The following is a 13859-nucleotide window of genomic DNA, read 5'->3' as shown; positions in this document are numbered from 1 at the left end:
CACCGACACAGGTGCCAGACGAGGCTGGCAGACGGCCACGCTCGGATGGTGTTTTTTATGTGCCACCGACACAGGTGCCAGGTGAGGCTGGCTATATATATGAATCTTTAAGGGTATCGCGAAATGCCTGGTTGGAAGCCCAACCTTCCGAGTTCTTTTACAGGGCTTAGAAAAACTAAAGGGTTGATGCAATAAGTGTGTGAATCTGAGAAGGGAATATGCAGAATAAAATCATAATTAACTGATCCTCCTGGTTTTTCTTTTACCCAAAGCCAGGAACTTTTCAGCACCCCCTTGCACATTAGTTTTAAAATGTTAGATTGACTGTGGGTGGAGGGAAATGGCAAAAGTTTATGATGTGTTTCTACATTTTTTTTTTTACTTCTATTGAGTGGGGACCATTATTCTGAAAAACCATTCTTTTCCAGAATGTCAAAGTCTCTATATTTTAAAACTTAATTCCATGCAAAATTATTTTGAAAATTCTTGATGTATGTGTTTGTGTGAATGTGTTTGTCCCCCCAACATTGCTTGATAACTGATGCTGGTGTGTTTACATCCCAGTAACTTAGTGGTTCAGCAAAAGAGACCAATAGAACAAGTACTAGGCTTACAAAGAATAAGTCCTGGGGTCGATTTGCTCGACTAAAGGCGGTGCTCCAGCATGGCCACAGTCAAATGACTGAAACAAGTAAAAGAGTAAAAGAAAAAGTGTGTGTGTGTGTGTGTGTGTGTGTGTGCATATGTATGTGTGCATGTGTGTGTGTGTGTGCATATATGTGTGTGTATGTGTGTGTGTGTGCATATGTATGTGTGCATGTGTTTGTGTGTGTGCATATATATGTGTGTGTGTGTGTGTGTTTGTGTGTGTGTGCAGGTGTGTACAGGTGAGTACAGGTGTGCACAGGTGTTTGTATGTGTGTGTGTACATTGTGCATGAACTTGTGTGTGTATGGGTGTATGATGCTGAGAGATATTCACCATCGCAAGACTTCCCTGTCTTGATCATTTCATTCTTTATGACAACATTATGTAATCAAATGAAAATCAATGAATAGGCATGACTGAGAGACCTTTGGATGACTTCACAGTCTGGGTCATTTCGCTCTTTAAGACAGCTTGATATAATCAAATGAATATCCAGCCACTAGTTTAACCTGACAAATAACTATGCAGGCTTAAAAGTACATTAATCTATATTTCTTACCGAGGCATTTATTAACATTTATTTTACTCCTGCTGATGAATCTTCTAAATCAACCTTTGTGTGTTGTTAAGTTACAAGTTAGAGTTTTAATAAAACGCATGTCTGTCTTGCACATGTGACCTGACACGAGCTGATTGCAATACATTTTTAAAAATAAATAATTGGTGAGTAATGCACACTTTTGATAACATAATTTCACTCTTTTATATATGAATGTATGTATGTATGTAAGTATCTCCGTACATATGTGGATGTGTATATATATATATTTAAGTATGTGTGTATATATGTATTATGTATGTATGTATGCATAAATACATTCACTCACTCGTACATACATACATACACACATACATACATACATACATACATACATACATACATACATATACATACATACATACATACATACATACATACATACATATATATATACATGCAAATGCACTCACACACACACACACTGAAATACACAGACACGTATCTGTGTTACCTTTTTTTGTTTTATCTTTTATTTGTGTCTCCCATTAGACTTTGACCTTACTGGAGTTTGCCTTGGAGGCTTTAGACAAACAATTGATCCCCCAGTGCTTATTTTTCATGTTTGATACTTATTTTATTAGTCACTTTTGCCAAACTGCTAAGTTATGTAGATATAAACAAGTCAATACTAGTTGTCAAATGTTGATGAAGGACAAAAAGAAAGAAAGACACTCCCGACACACATACACACACATTTGGATAAGAATAGCTATGGCTATAAAGTTTCTTGACATATTTGTATTCAGTAAGAGGTGCCTAACCTGTAAAATATCATCTCCTCCTTTTTGTGTTTAAATTTTATCCTTTCATTAAAATGAAAGGATATATATATATATTTGATATATATATATATATATATATAGGTATGTATATATATATATATATATATATATATATATATATATATATATATATATATATATATATATATATATATATATATATATATATATATATTTATGTATATATATATATATATATATATATATATATATATATATATATATGTCAGGTCACTTTCGTGTGCTACTGGTGACATGTAACCCAGTATAACCTGTTGCATGGTTGGGCCATCGGCATCTAAACCAGCAACCACACCAAGCTTGCTTGGTGAGGAGGGTGTTTATTGGACACCCTGCGGCATGAAAAACAAAACTCGTTAAAGGGTGGAGGAACTCTTGAGAGTCAACGGGCATCCAATAAATGTGTATTTTTTTTTTAAGGCTTAAGGCTGTATCATGCGCGGGGACATAGAAATAATTGGACTGAATACCTGATCGCACGGTTAAATCATTGGGAGTGAAGGACTCCTAGCCTTTGTTAGGGCATCCTTCTAGGAGAAGATAACTCAGGTAACTGGGATAACTCCGACATAAAACCTGCGGCTCAGTGGTTTCCGATGATGTTGACTTGTTCTTCTTTTCAGATTATAGCTGCTGTTGCTTAGTGAGTGGGATTGACTCAGTGCACAGCCATTCCTCACTTTAAAAAAAATCTTCTTGCACAGGCATTGCACGATAGCAACATTGTTCATGATTGTTGATAGTGCTGTGAGTCTCAACTGAATAGCTGGTTGTAGCCTTAAAAAGCAAATAAAAGTCACATTCGATCTCAGCACCAATAACAGTTAAGCTTTGTGCAATGGCCATACTCGATAACGAGGGGGCAGCCATCATATATATATATATATATATATAATATATAAATATATATATATACATATATGTGTGTGTGTATATATATATGTACGTATGTATGTATGTATGCTGGTGCCATGTAAAAGAGTCCATGCTAATGTCACATAAAAGCACTATGCTGGTGTCACATTAAGAGCGTCCTGTGCACTCTTGTTAATTGGTTGGTGTTAGGAAGGGCATCTGGTTGTAGAAATTATGCCTAAACAGACAAATGGAACCTAGGCAGCTCTCCAGCTCCTGTCAAACTGTCCAACCCATGCCAGTATTGAGAATGGACGTCAAATGATGATGATGAAGATGATGATGATGATTTATATACAATAGGCTTCTTTCAGTTTCCATCAACCAAATCCACTCACAAGGTTTTGATTGGCATGAGGCTACTGAAGAAGACATGTGCCCAAGTTGCCATGCAGTGGGATTGAACCTGGAAACATGTTGGGAAGCAAACTTCTCACCATACAGTTATGCCTGTGCCTATATTCATACCTTTTATATGTGAGTTGGCTTCAACTAACTCACATATATATATAAAAGGTATGAATTTTCTATAAATATATCATTCATGAGGAATCTCCCAAAACAGATGAAAGCATGAAATAAATAGTTTTTATCTAAAATCTTGACTACCTTCTTTTTCTTAATAAATAAAATCTGTACACCACTTCAAACAATTGATACATACATGTATGTATACATACTTACATACACATACCTACATGCATATATACATACATGCATGCATACATACATCAAAGCATACATACATATATACATACATACATGCATCCATCCATCCATCCATCCATCTATCCATCCATCCATACATACATACATATATTGTGGTACTGGGATATGTAACACACTGCCTAAATATCAAAATCTCATTATAAATGAATGATATAATGAGATTTCTGTTGGAGATCATCATTATAATAGATAACAATTTGAATAAGATAGTCTACGAGATATCTTTATATATAAAAGTAAGGTTGTGTGCTGTCTGTCTCCTATGATTTAGATTCCTAACTACTCCCACATTTTGCGGTGCAGTTTAACCAAAACCGGGTATCTTATAGTCGTGATTCATATTGAGCCCTTCTGAGTATTAGCACGCGTCTACGATGAGTCTACGATTTAAAAAAAAAATTACCATAAATTTTTCCCATTTTTAATGCATTTTTGGTATATATAAGGGAAGTAACTCTCTAAAAATTTATTATTAAATCTCAGAACGTAAAAAGCTACAGTAACACCCACCCTTTGTGGTTAGCCATATTGAGATGGCTATTATACTTTACATCTCTAAAAATACTTATATAGTTATTTCCCTTACAAACCTGAGCAACGCCGGGCGATACTGCAAGTAATAGTTAAATCTATCCCTAATCACATCTTACTATCATTAAAAGTAAAGGACACACCCATCAATGATATAGTAAAATACAGAATGGTCATGATTGAAATGGATATGATCATACATATACCCAACCAAGGTTGATATTTGAGAGAGAGAGAGAGAGAGAGAGAGAGACGTATACTAAACACACGTCTCTTAGTCTCTCTGTCACTCCCTCTTTCTCTATTCATTTCTCTCTCTCTCTCTCTCTCTCTCTCTCCATATATATTATATTTGGCATTGTTATTTGACTTTGTTGAAAATCTAGTCGCTTTGTACCCAGAACAGTGGGCTTTGACCTACTAAGGCAATAAAAACTGGAGACAAAATTCTTTCTGTACCAAGAACAAGGTGTGCACATGTGAATGTGTGCACGATCACACACACTTGCACCCACATCCAGAAGTTTGTGTGTGTGTGTGTATGTATGGGTGTATATCTATCTATGTACAGAGGGGTAGAAAAAAGAAATACCCTTAGTTTTTTTATGTGTAAGAGACTATGCTTAAGGGACTATGTAAGGGACTATGCTTGATTTTTGAAGATAATAAAGGCGTGTAGATTATGAATTTTGATTGAAGGGATGGGGCCTCGAAGCAAAATTTGCAGGGTGCCTCTCAAAGTCATGCAATGGCCCTGCTTCTGAGGAAGGTTGAGATAGCTTAATGGCTTGTTCTAGCTTCCCAAACCATGCATGGAGGTGCTGTCAGTAAGGTGAGAGTTAGCCATTGCTCTTCTCTGATATACTCCATTCTTAACAGTTCTCTTACCTGTTATCACTCTTGATTCCCCCTCACATCACACCCCACTTAAAATAGCTCCCTGAGCCACACCAATATCTCTCACCTTCCCTCACGACACCCACCTCTACATCCATCCTCCCTCTATCTACCTCCTGCAATCCTCTGTATCTTGAGATACTCCAACACCCCACCACCACTTTCATCTTCTTTCCAGTTTCCCAATTACCCAGTCTTATATCTCTGTTACAAACCACCTGGGCTTGTTCTTCAATCAGAATACCTGACATAGAACGATCACCCTATCCCCTCCTTAATACTACCCAACCCCCATATAGTCAAAGAAGTGTTTCTTTTCTTATTTTTCCTCTCCCACCCACTTTTTTCTTTCCTTCTCCCTGTTCCTTAGTTTTTTACCTTGGTAACCTCATTAGCACCAGTCACACAAAGAAAGGTACCCAGTACACTCTGTAGGTAATGTGCTTGGCATTAAGAAGGACACCCACCCATAGAAACCATGTCAAAAGTTGACACTGGGGCTTGACGAGGCCTTACAGCTTGTCAGATTCTGTCAAACTGTTCAGCCCATGCCAGCATGGAAAAGGGGACATTCTATGATGATGAGGAGGATGAGAACTGTTTCAGTTATTGGACTGCAGCCTTGCTGGGGTACCATCTTCAAGGGTTTGGTCAAAAAAATTGCAATGGCATACTTATTTTTTAAATCTTGTACTTACTCTACTCTTTTGGAGAATTGCTATGTTACAGGAACATGTATGCATGTGTGTATGTGTATGTATATATATATATATATATATATATATATATATATATATATATATAAGTATATGAAAGAATGGAGTTGAACGACTAGTTAGCAAATATCCTTTATTCTTGACATATGTTTTGAAGGCTGCATATTCCTAATTCCGAAGGAATAAGGAGTACATTATGCAGATTTCTCATCAGGAAAATCAAGGAACTTATGTCAACATCAAAATGCACCAAAAACTTTTAGCTGACCGCTCTCAAGGAGCCCATGGCGATAATGAGTGTCTCTTTATAATGAGTGACGTCAGAGTGGCTGAATGTAGAAGAATCTAGAAGTTTCTAAATGTTCAAGAGTTCAAACGAAGTAGGAGGAGGGAGGCATAAGAATAGTAAGGTGAGAGAATGCAGGTCAAAAGAATGGTGGGTTTAAATGATTTCTTTTGTGAATGAGTGCCTGTGTGTGTGACTGTATATAACTGTCTTAATGTGTGTATGTGTGTGTCTGAATGCGTGATTGTGTTTGTGGATGGGTAGATGTCAGAAAACTGACAGCTGTGAGGTGAAAGGTCTGTGTCTGTGTGTTCGATTATGTTTACTGTAGAGAAAGGAAAGTAGATAGCGAAAGGGAGAAAGCATCGGGCGAGGTGAGAGGCAACGCAAGAATGGATAGTAGTAATTGGGAATATAAGAAAATCTTTTTGACTATTGGGGTGAAATATAGCAAAAATTTTTTTGGGAAATCGAGGGGTTATCTATATTAGTCACTATTGAGTGAAAGGTGTGTATTTTCCAGTGTAAACACCTGTAGGATCTTTCGACGATTGTGTTTATTAAAGGGCCTTTGGCGAACAAAATATGAAAAAGTTCGGAATTACAGATGCCAGAAAATTTTCTGCCTTTATATATATATATATATATATATATATATATATATATATAACCCATCTGGCTTGGGTTGAAGAATCTGATCTGTGATCCTTTCCCTGAGACATTCTACCCATGTGTCCATTCTGCTGGAGCTATGGTCTCTCAATTTACATATTTATATGTATTTATTACAAATTTTCAATTATATAAATTCCTTTATACGTGTTAGTCATTTCAGAAATGATGTGTGAAATACATTTTGCAAAAAGTAATCTCATCAGGTAGTTTCACATGTGTCTGATTAAAAATGTTGCTTCATTTTCAGTGAAAGATGGAAGAAACACTTCGTAAATACTGTCAGCACTATTTGACCGAGGACATGTTTCCTTACATTAAGTCTGGCTTTTTTGCAATCCTGGTGGTGTCAGGTACAACCTTTCTGTTCAGTTTACTCAACAGACAACGCATGCGCATGAAAGTTGAAAGAGCTATGGAGGAAGCCCGCAGTAAACGTGCAGAACAACTAAAATCTTTAAAGGAAAGGTTACAGAAATCAAGTGTAAGTATTTGAAATATGTTTCTGAATTTCTCACATCATTTCTCTTTCCCTCTCTCTCACACTACTTCTCTATCCCCCCTCTTGCACTCTCCCTCTTTCACACTCTCTCTCATGCCACTCTTCTCTTCACTCTCTTAAGTTCTTTGCCTCCTATGGAGCTTAGGCCACTGACAACTCTTCTTTATTGTTCTTGACTCTTGGTAGTTTCTCTGCTTCTCTCCAGTTGAATCCCTGCTCTTCCTTGTCTTCCTTGCAGCTTCCTCTTTTTTTATTTTGTGGCATGGTATTTCCTGAGGGAAGGCCTTCCTCTCCCAAGTCTTGTTGGCTTTGAATTATCATTAATGCTTCTTTGGGCTTTTTTTTTTTGGCCCTACACAAACCCACATTAGTATAACCTCTATCCTTTGACCCTGTCCAGTATGTAAGGCCCAATCAAGGGCCTTGAACTTTGCTGGCATAACTGTCAGAATCAATGGGACACACAAGCCAAAACACTGCAACAAATATTGGACCTTCAGTTGGCATCTTTATCTTTATCTTTTACTTGTTTCAGTCATTTGACTGCGGCCATGCTGGAGCACTGCCTTTAGTCAAGCAAATTGACCCCAGGACTTATTCTTTGGAAGCCTAGTACTTATTCTATCAGTCTTGTTTTGCTGAACCACTAAGTTACAGGGACGTAAACACACTAGTGTTGGTTGTCAAGTGATGTTGGGGGGACAAACATAAACACATACATACATATATATATACTTATATACGATGGGCTTCTTTCAGTTTCCATCTACCAAATCCACTCACAAGGCTTTGGTTGGCCTGAGGCTATAGTAGAAGACACTTGCCCAAGGTGCCATGCAGTGGGACTGAACCCAGAACCATGTGGTTGGGTAGCAAGCTTCTTACCACACAGCCATGACTGCACCTGGTTTATTCTTATTTTTCTCATTAGTTTTTCTTTTTCTGATTCTCAACTAATTAGCCTGGTTTGGTGTTGGCTCCACTTGACAAACAACTGATAGCCAGTTTTTCATTTTTATATAAGTCACATATCAGATTTGTATTCATTCCTTTGCTATCAGTATGCTGTGTCATTCTTACTGGAGGTGAATGCAGCATTCAGTGACTAAATTCAATTGACTGTAAATAAGTAGCACAGCATTTTGGGCAAATATCTTTGACTATAGCTACAAGCTGACCAAAGCCTTATGAGTAAAACTAATAGGAAACTGAAAGAAGCCCATCATGTGTGAAGCTTGCCTCCCAGCCACATGGTTCTGGGTTCAGTCCCACTGTGTGGCACCTTGGGCAAATGTCTTCTCCTATAGCCTCAGGCCAACCAAAGCCTTGTGAATGGGTTTGGTGGATGGAAACTGAAAGAAGCATATCACATATATTTCTATGTGTGTGTGTGTCCATCTTTGTCTCCCCACCATCGCTTGACAACTCATGTTGATATGTTTATGTCCCTGTAACATAGTAGTTAGAATAAGTACTTGGCTTACAAAGACTAAGTCTTGGGATCAATTTCTTCAAGTAAAACCCTTTAATGTGGTACTCCAGCATGGCCACGGTCAAATGACTGAAATGAGTAAAAGAATAAAAGAATAAAAGAGTAAGAACATAAGTGTAAAGCAATCATTACTTGATGAACAGGAAAATTTGAAACTCTGAGTGGCAGTTTTTGGTGATATTTTTGTGATGATTTTGCAGCTTTAATAATAATAATGATGATGATGATGATGATATATATATATATATATATATATATATAGGAGAGTTGGTTTTGGAAGTTGAAAATGCACCTGAGTCTTAAAACAAATTGTAGTGTTGTATTTTTTTTAACAAATTTATTAAATTAGCTTTTGTCGCCGTATGGCAGTTAAAATAGCCTATTAGTTGCTAGTTTAAAGGTGAAGGCTTTTTTCTATTCAAAAGGAATTTTCAACCTAATGTTTACATGCTTTGATCTATGGCTTTATATATTCTTCAAGAATCAGTTGCCAGGAAAAGAAAAAAAGCAATTTACACACGCACATACACACATTACACACACACACACATATATATATATATATATATACATATATAGGGAGAGAGAGAGAGGGGGGAGATAGCAAGAGATATATAGATATAGACGCATATTTGTGTGTGTGTGTGTGTGTGTGTGTGTGTGGTGTGTGCGTGCGTGCACATGTTTGTGTGTACATATGTATATATGCATCTATGTATATGTCCTGCTGAAGTCACTGTTTACCAACTGTTTTGATCACCCTTTGATTGTCAAAGGTCATGGTAACTTCTTTTTGTCTGACAATCATCCACAGTTCTGGTTGACTGATTCCCTGAGGAAGTCACTTGTCTTGGTCAGCTGAATTAGTAAAAAATCTAATTGGTAAAGCCTTTGGTGACATTAGCTACTAGTTCTGAGAAAGTGCAATGTTTAACTGTACAGTAGTTTGGAGTTAGGGTTTCAAATCCCAGAAGAGGACTGTTACTTTAACTTTTATTTTATTTCTATTGTTTCTAGTTATTCTTGTGAATAAATTGAATTTTCTCATTCTAGTGTGTTGTTATTGAGTATTTAGTTGTGGTTGATATTTTTTAATAAACATATTTTCCTAAGTTAATCGAAATTGTGCTGAAATATTTCTGATACATTGAGATTTTGACTGCTGGAATTGAATTCTTGGTACTAGTAAGTGGATTTTAGAAGCATACGTTGTCTTATACTTTTAATAACTCTGCGTGTTTCAAATGTGTTTTTCATTCACAGGTCTTTCCTCAAAAGGGTTTGTATTCTGATGGATGGTATTGTATGCTTCCATGTTTCTTGGATTGTGTGTTACATAAAGAAAAGGGTTAAGCGTATCAATGGGTTTTCTAGGTTTTTCATAATTCTTGGATGTCTGTCGTTTTGTACATTCAGTAACCAATCAGAACTTGAACCTATGTATTAGACATCAATGTACACAAAGAAATTTCAGTTTAACCCATTAGCATTTAAACAGGCCATATTCATCCAAAACATTTTACTTGCTTTATGTTCAAACCAGCCAGATCTGACATCTCACACCTACCCTACAATGTCATTTTGAACATAAACAATCGCATCATTGAAATCTCAAGGTTACAAAATAATGCCTGATTAATTCAAAACAATGTAAATAAATAGACGTTATATTTGACAGAATAATCTGAATGCTAAAGGATTAAAACAGTTCAAGCTCTCACCAGCAAAGTCAGTTATGAAGAATCCTTCTTTATGCACCATAACAGGAATTCTTATAAAAATCTATCTTGTTTTTCTTTTTCTTACTCTTTCAAAACTTCATCATATCTAATTGTGAATATATCTCATTGCTACTGAACCTTCAGTCATGTGTGCTTATTGTAAAATTCATTGGACATTTGAACTTTTTTATTGTCTGTTTCTGTGTCAAGACAGTGAGCTGGTTGAATCCTGCCAGTGGTGAGCTGGCAGAATGGTTAGCATGCTGGGAAAAATGCTTAGAGGCATTTTGTCTGTCTTCTTATTCTGAGTTCAAACTTTGCCAAGGTCAACTTTGCCTTACATCTTTTCAGTATCAATAAAATAAGTACCAGTTGAACACAGGGATTGATGTGATAAACTTACTCCACTACCAAAATGACTGGTCTTGATGCAAAATTTAAAATCATTATTTCCTGTTTCTGGGAAATATATTGAATATTGGAATTTGTATGAGCATTTGGGTTTTCTAAAGCATGTTTTTCTGAATTTTCTCTCACACCCTTATGCCCTATCAGACTTCTTTTATTTACCATTGTAAAGCAAAAACTTGTTGAAATTTTTAAAGAGAATTCTTGTATTTGTTCCTTCCACTTCTACCGTTCACACTATGTTTCTTTCTCTTCCGACTTCTTGTTCTCATGGTTCTGTGTTCCTTCTCAGTTGCAGCCAGTTTTTCTAACTTTAAGGAAGTTGTACCTCTGGAGACTAATTATGCTGATAATAAAAAACACACACTGGTTCTGTTTCCCTTGTTTTATTATCCTTTCATAAAGTCAAATTCAAACTTGTAAATCCAGGAATAAAATATTAAAATACTTTTTATTCCTTTTCATACAAGGTATTTTTCAACCCAATTCTTTATATTTTTCAGCTTACTGAAGAAATGAGAAATAAAATTCTATCATTAGACATTGTCCAACTTCAGAGACGACTCAAAGACCGTTCATTAAAAGCCATTGATGTTCTTCATGCTTATCAATACAAGGTTATTTTACTTTTATTACTTTAAATTTTTTCTGATTACTTTCTTTTTAAAACCATTCTTATATTTTATTCACTTGTATCATTATAAAGCAAGCTTGAAAGAAGTGCTAAAACTTTGAATCTTCCTAATAAGAACCTTTAGCCATTACCAGCTGGCAGCTAGTAATTGCTGAAGGCTTCTAAAAAATGGGTCATTTGCAAGGATTATTGGTAATTTACAAGAGCTACCTTCCCCACTGCTTTCTCAAAAATAATGGGACCATCCTCTATCCCATGGAAAATCTATTTAACCCTTAAATAGAACCTTGACAGATACTATCGTATTGGGTCAGAATGAACCTAAGAGTAATGGTGATTAAAAGGTGACTCCACATACCCTATAACTCAAGAACTCTCAAACTGGTGCCATGTGAAAGGATTTGTGAATGGATTTTGTAGACAAAAGCTGAATAGAATCTGTTGTATATATATATATCTATATCATCATCATCATCATCATCATCATCATCATCATCATCATCTTCATCATCATCTTCATCATCATCATCATTTAGGACCTATTTTCCATGCTGGCTTGTGTTACATGGTTTGACTCGAAATGGTAATGGGTGGATGCCCTTCCTAATGCCAACTACTCCAAGAATGCATGCCCACATACACACACATACAAGGTTATAATAATTCCTTCACTAGAATAATCCTCTATGGGTTATTGTCATAATAATCCATATTGTGGCAGCTAAACAGATTGTGGTTTTTAATTACATGCCTTTATGTTGTGAGTTCAAATCTCACTGAAATTGACTCTTATTTTCTTTCATGCTTCAAGGGCTGATAAAACAAATACCATTAATATAATGAAGATTCAATTTAATTAGCTGTTATCCGAGTGTAATCGTTGCCAGAGCGGCAAACTGGCTTCCATGCTGGTGGCACCTGTGCCGGTGGCATGTGTAAAAAGATTTGTGCGAGATTATTGCCAGTACCGCCTGACTGGCACCCATGCCGGTGGCACGTAAAAGCACCCACTACACTCTCAGAGTGGTTGGCGTTAGGAAGGGCATCAAGCTGTAGAAACTCTGCCAGATCAAGATTGGAGCCTAATGCAGCCATCTGGTTCACCAGCCTTCAGTCAAATCGTCCAACCATGCTAGCATGGAAAGCGGACGTTAAACGATAATGATGATGATTATCCTTTCCCCACCCCAAAATATATGCTTTCTTGCCAATATTATAAACCAATATTTAGTATGTCTAACCTCTGATTTTCTAATACAGGCACTTGAAGCTCAAGAGGAAACCAATTGTTTAATTGCAATAATTCCTGAAGCTGAGGTAAGAAAACTTGATTCATTCTGAGTTTATTCTCCAAGTAGCCTACAATGTGTTTTCTAAATATTATTCTATATACTATCCTATATTGTTCTATGTGTGTTCTATGTATGTTCCTTCTGTTACATGTACTGTTTGTGTTTATAGTTGCTTCATGTGTATCTTTATGCTTGAGGTGCAATCTGTGTAGTCAGTATATTGTTCAAGGTTCTTTCTCATATGTATTTGTATGTGCACTTATATGTGTGTATGTGTGTGTATGTGCAGATGCATATTTGCATATATACATATGTGTGTATGTGTAAGCTTGTGTGCATGTATGTAAGTGTGTTTATATATTTTATCTTTTACTATATTTTATCTTTTACCTTCAAACCCTTGCTTTCAAACGCCTCCTTCATTTCCAAAACTTCTCCCTCATTCCCTCCATCGTCACACTCATCAGAATAAGGTATCTGCATACAGTATCTCCATTATCAATCCCTCTCTTGCACTGTCCATCACCACATCAACCACTATTGCAAACAACAAGAGTGGCAACGCAGATCCCTGATGCACACCAACTTTCACTGCAAACTCCTCTGACAGCTCTAATCCTATGCTAACTCTTGACATTACCCCCTCATACAAACTTATCACTGCCCTCACCTCTCTACACCTCTCCTCTCTCTACACCTCACCTCTAGTACATCTATCTTCCTCAATGCCCTCTCAGTCACCTTCCTTGGAACCCTATCAAATGCCTTCTCCAGATCAACGAAGCACATGTACAACTCCTCCTTATCTCAATGTTTCTCTTGCAATCTCCTTACAATGAACGTTGCATGTATTGTCCCCCTTCCAAATTGCATTGCATCCACATCCACCCCTTTCCAAATTCTCATCTCCAACACACTTTCCACTATCTTCATTAATCAAATGTATCGACCCCAGGATTTACTTATTATAAGTCTGGTACTTATTCTGTCAGTCTTTTTTGCTGAACCATTA

At 36.5% G+C, this 13859-nt stretch overlaps 1 protein-coding gene across 1 annotated transcript in view; it reads left to right on the top strand.

The window, feature by feature from the left end:
- Positions 1–1228: 1228 nt before the first annotated feature.
- LOC115214259 (fatty-acid amide hydrolase 1-like) overlaps positions 1229–13859 on the top strand; it is a 50812-nt gene continuing 38181 nt past the window's right edge. Inside the window, exons 1-4 of the mRNA XM_029783396.2 lie at positions 1229–1371; positions 7049–7282; positions 11425–11538; positions 12816–12872. Coding sequence (XP_029639256.1) covers positions 7055–7282; positions 11425–11538; positions 12816–12872 — 399 coding nt within the window. The 5' untranslated portion in view covers positions 1229–1371; positions 7049–7054. The remainder of the gene's footprint in view (positions 1372–7048; positions 7283–11424; positions 11539–12815; positions 12873–13859) is intronic.

This window comes from Octopus sinensis, linkage group LG7, assembly GCF_006345805.1.
Source record: "Octopus sinensis linkage group LG7, ASM634580v1, whole genome shotgun sequence".
Lineage (NCBI taxonomy): Eukaryota > Metazoa > Mollusca > Cephalopoda > Octopoda > Octopodidae > Octopus > Octopus sinensis.
Note: the sequence above shows the minus strand (reverse complement) of the source record. Positions and strands in the feature narration are given on the sequence as shown.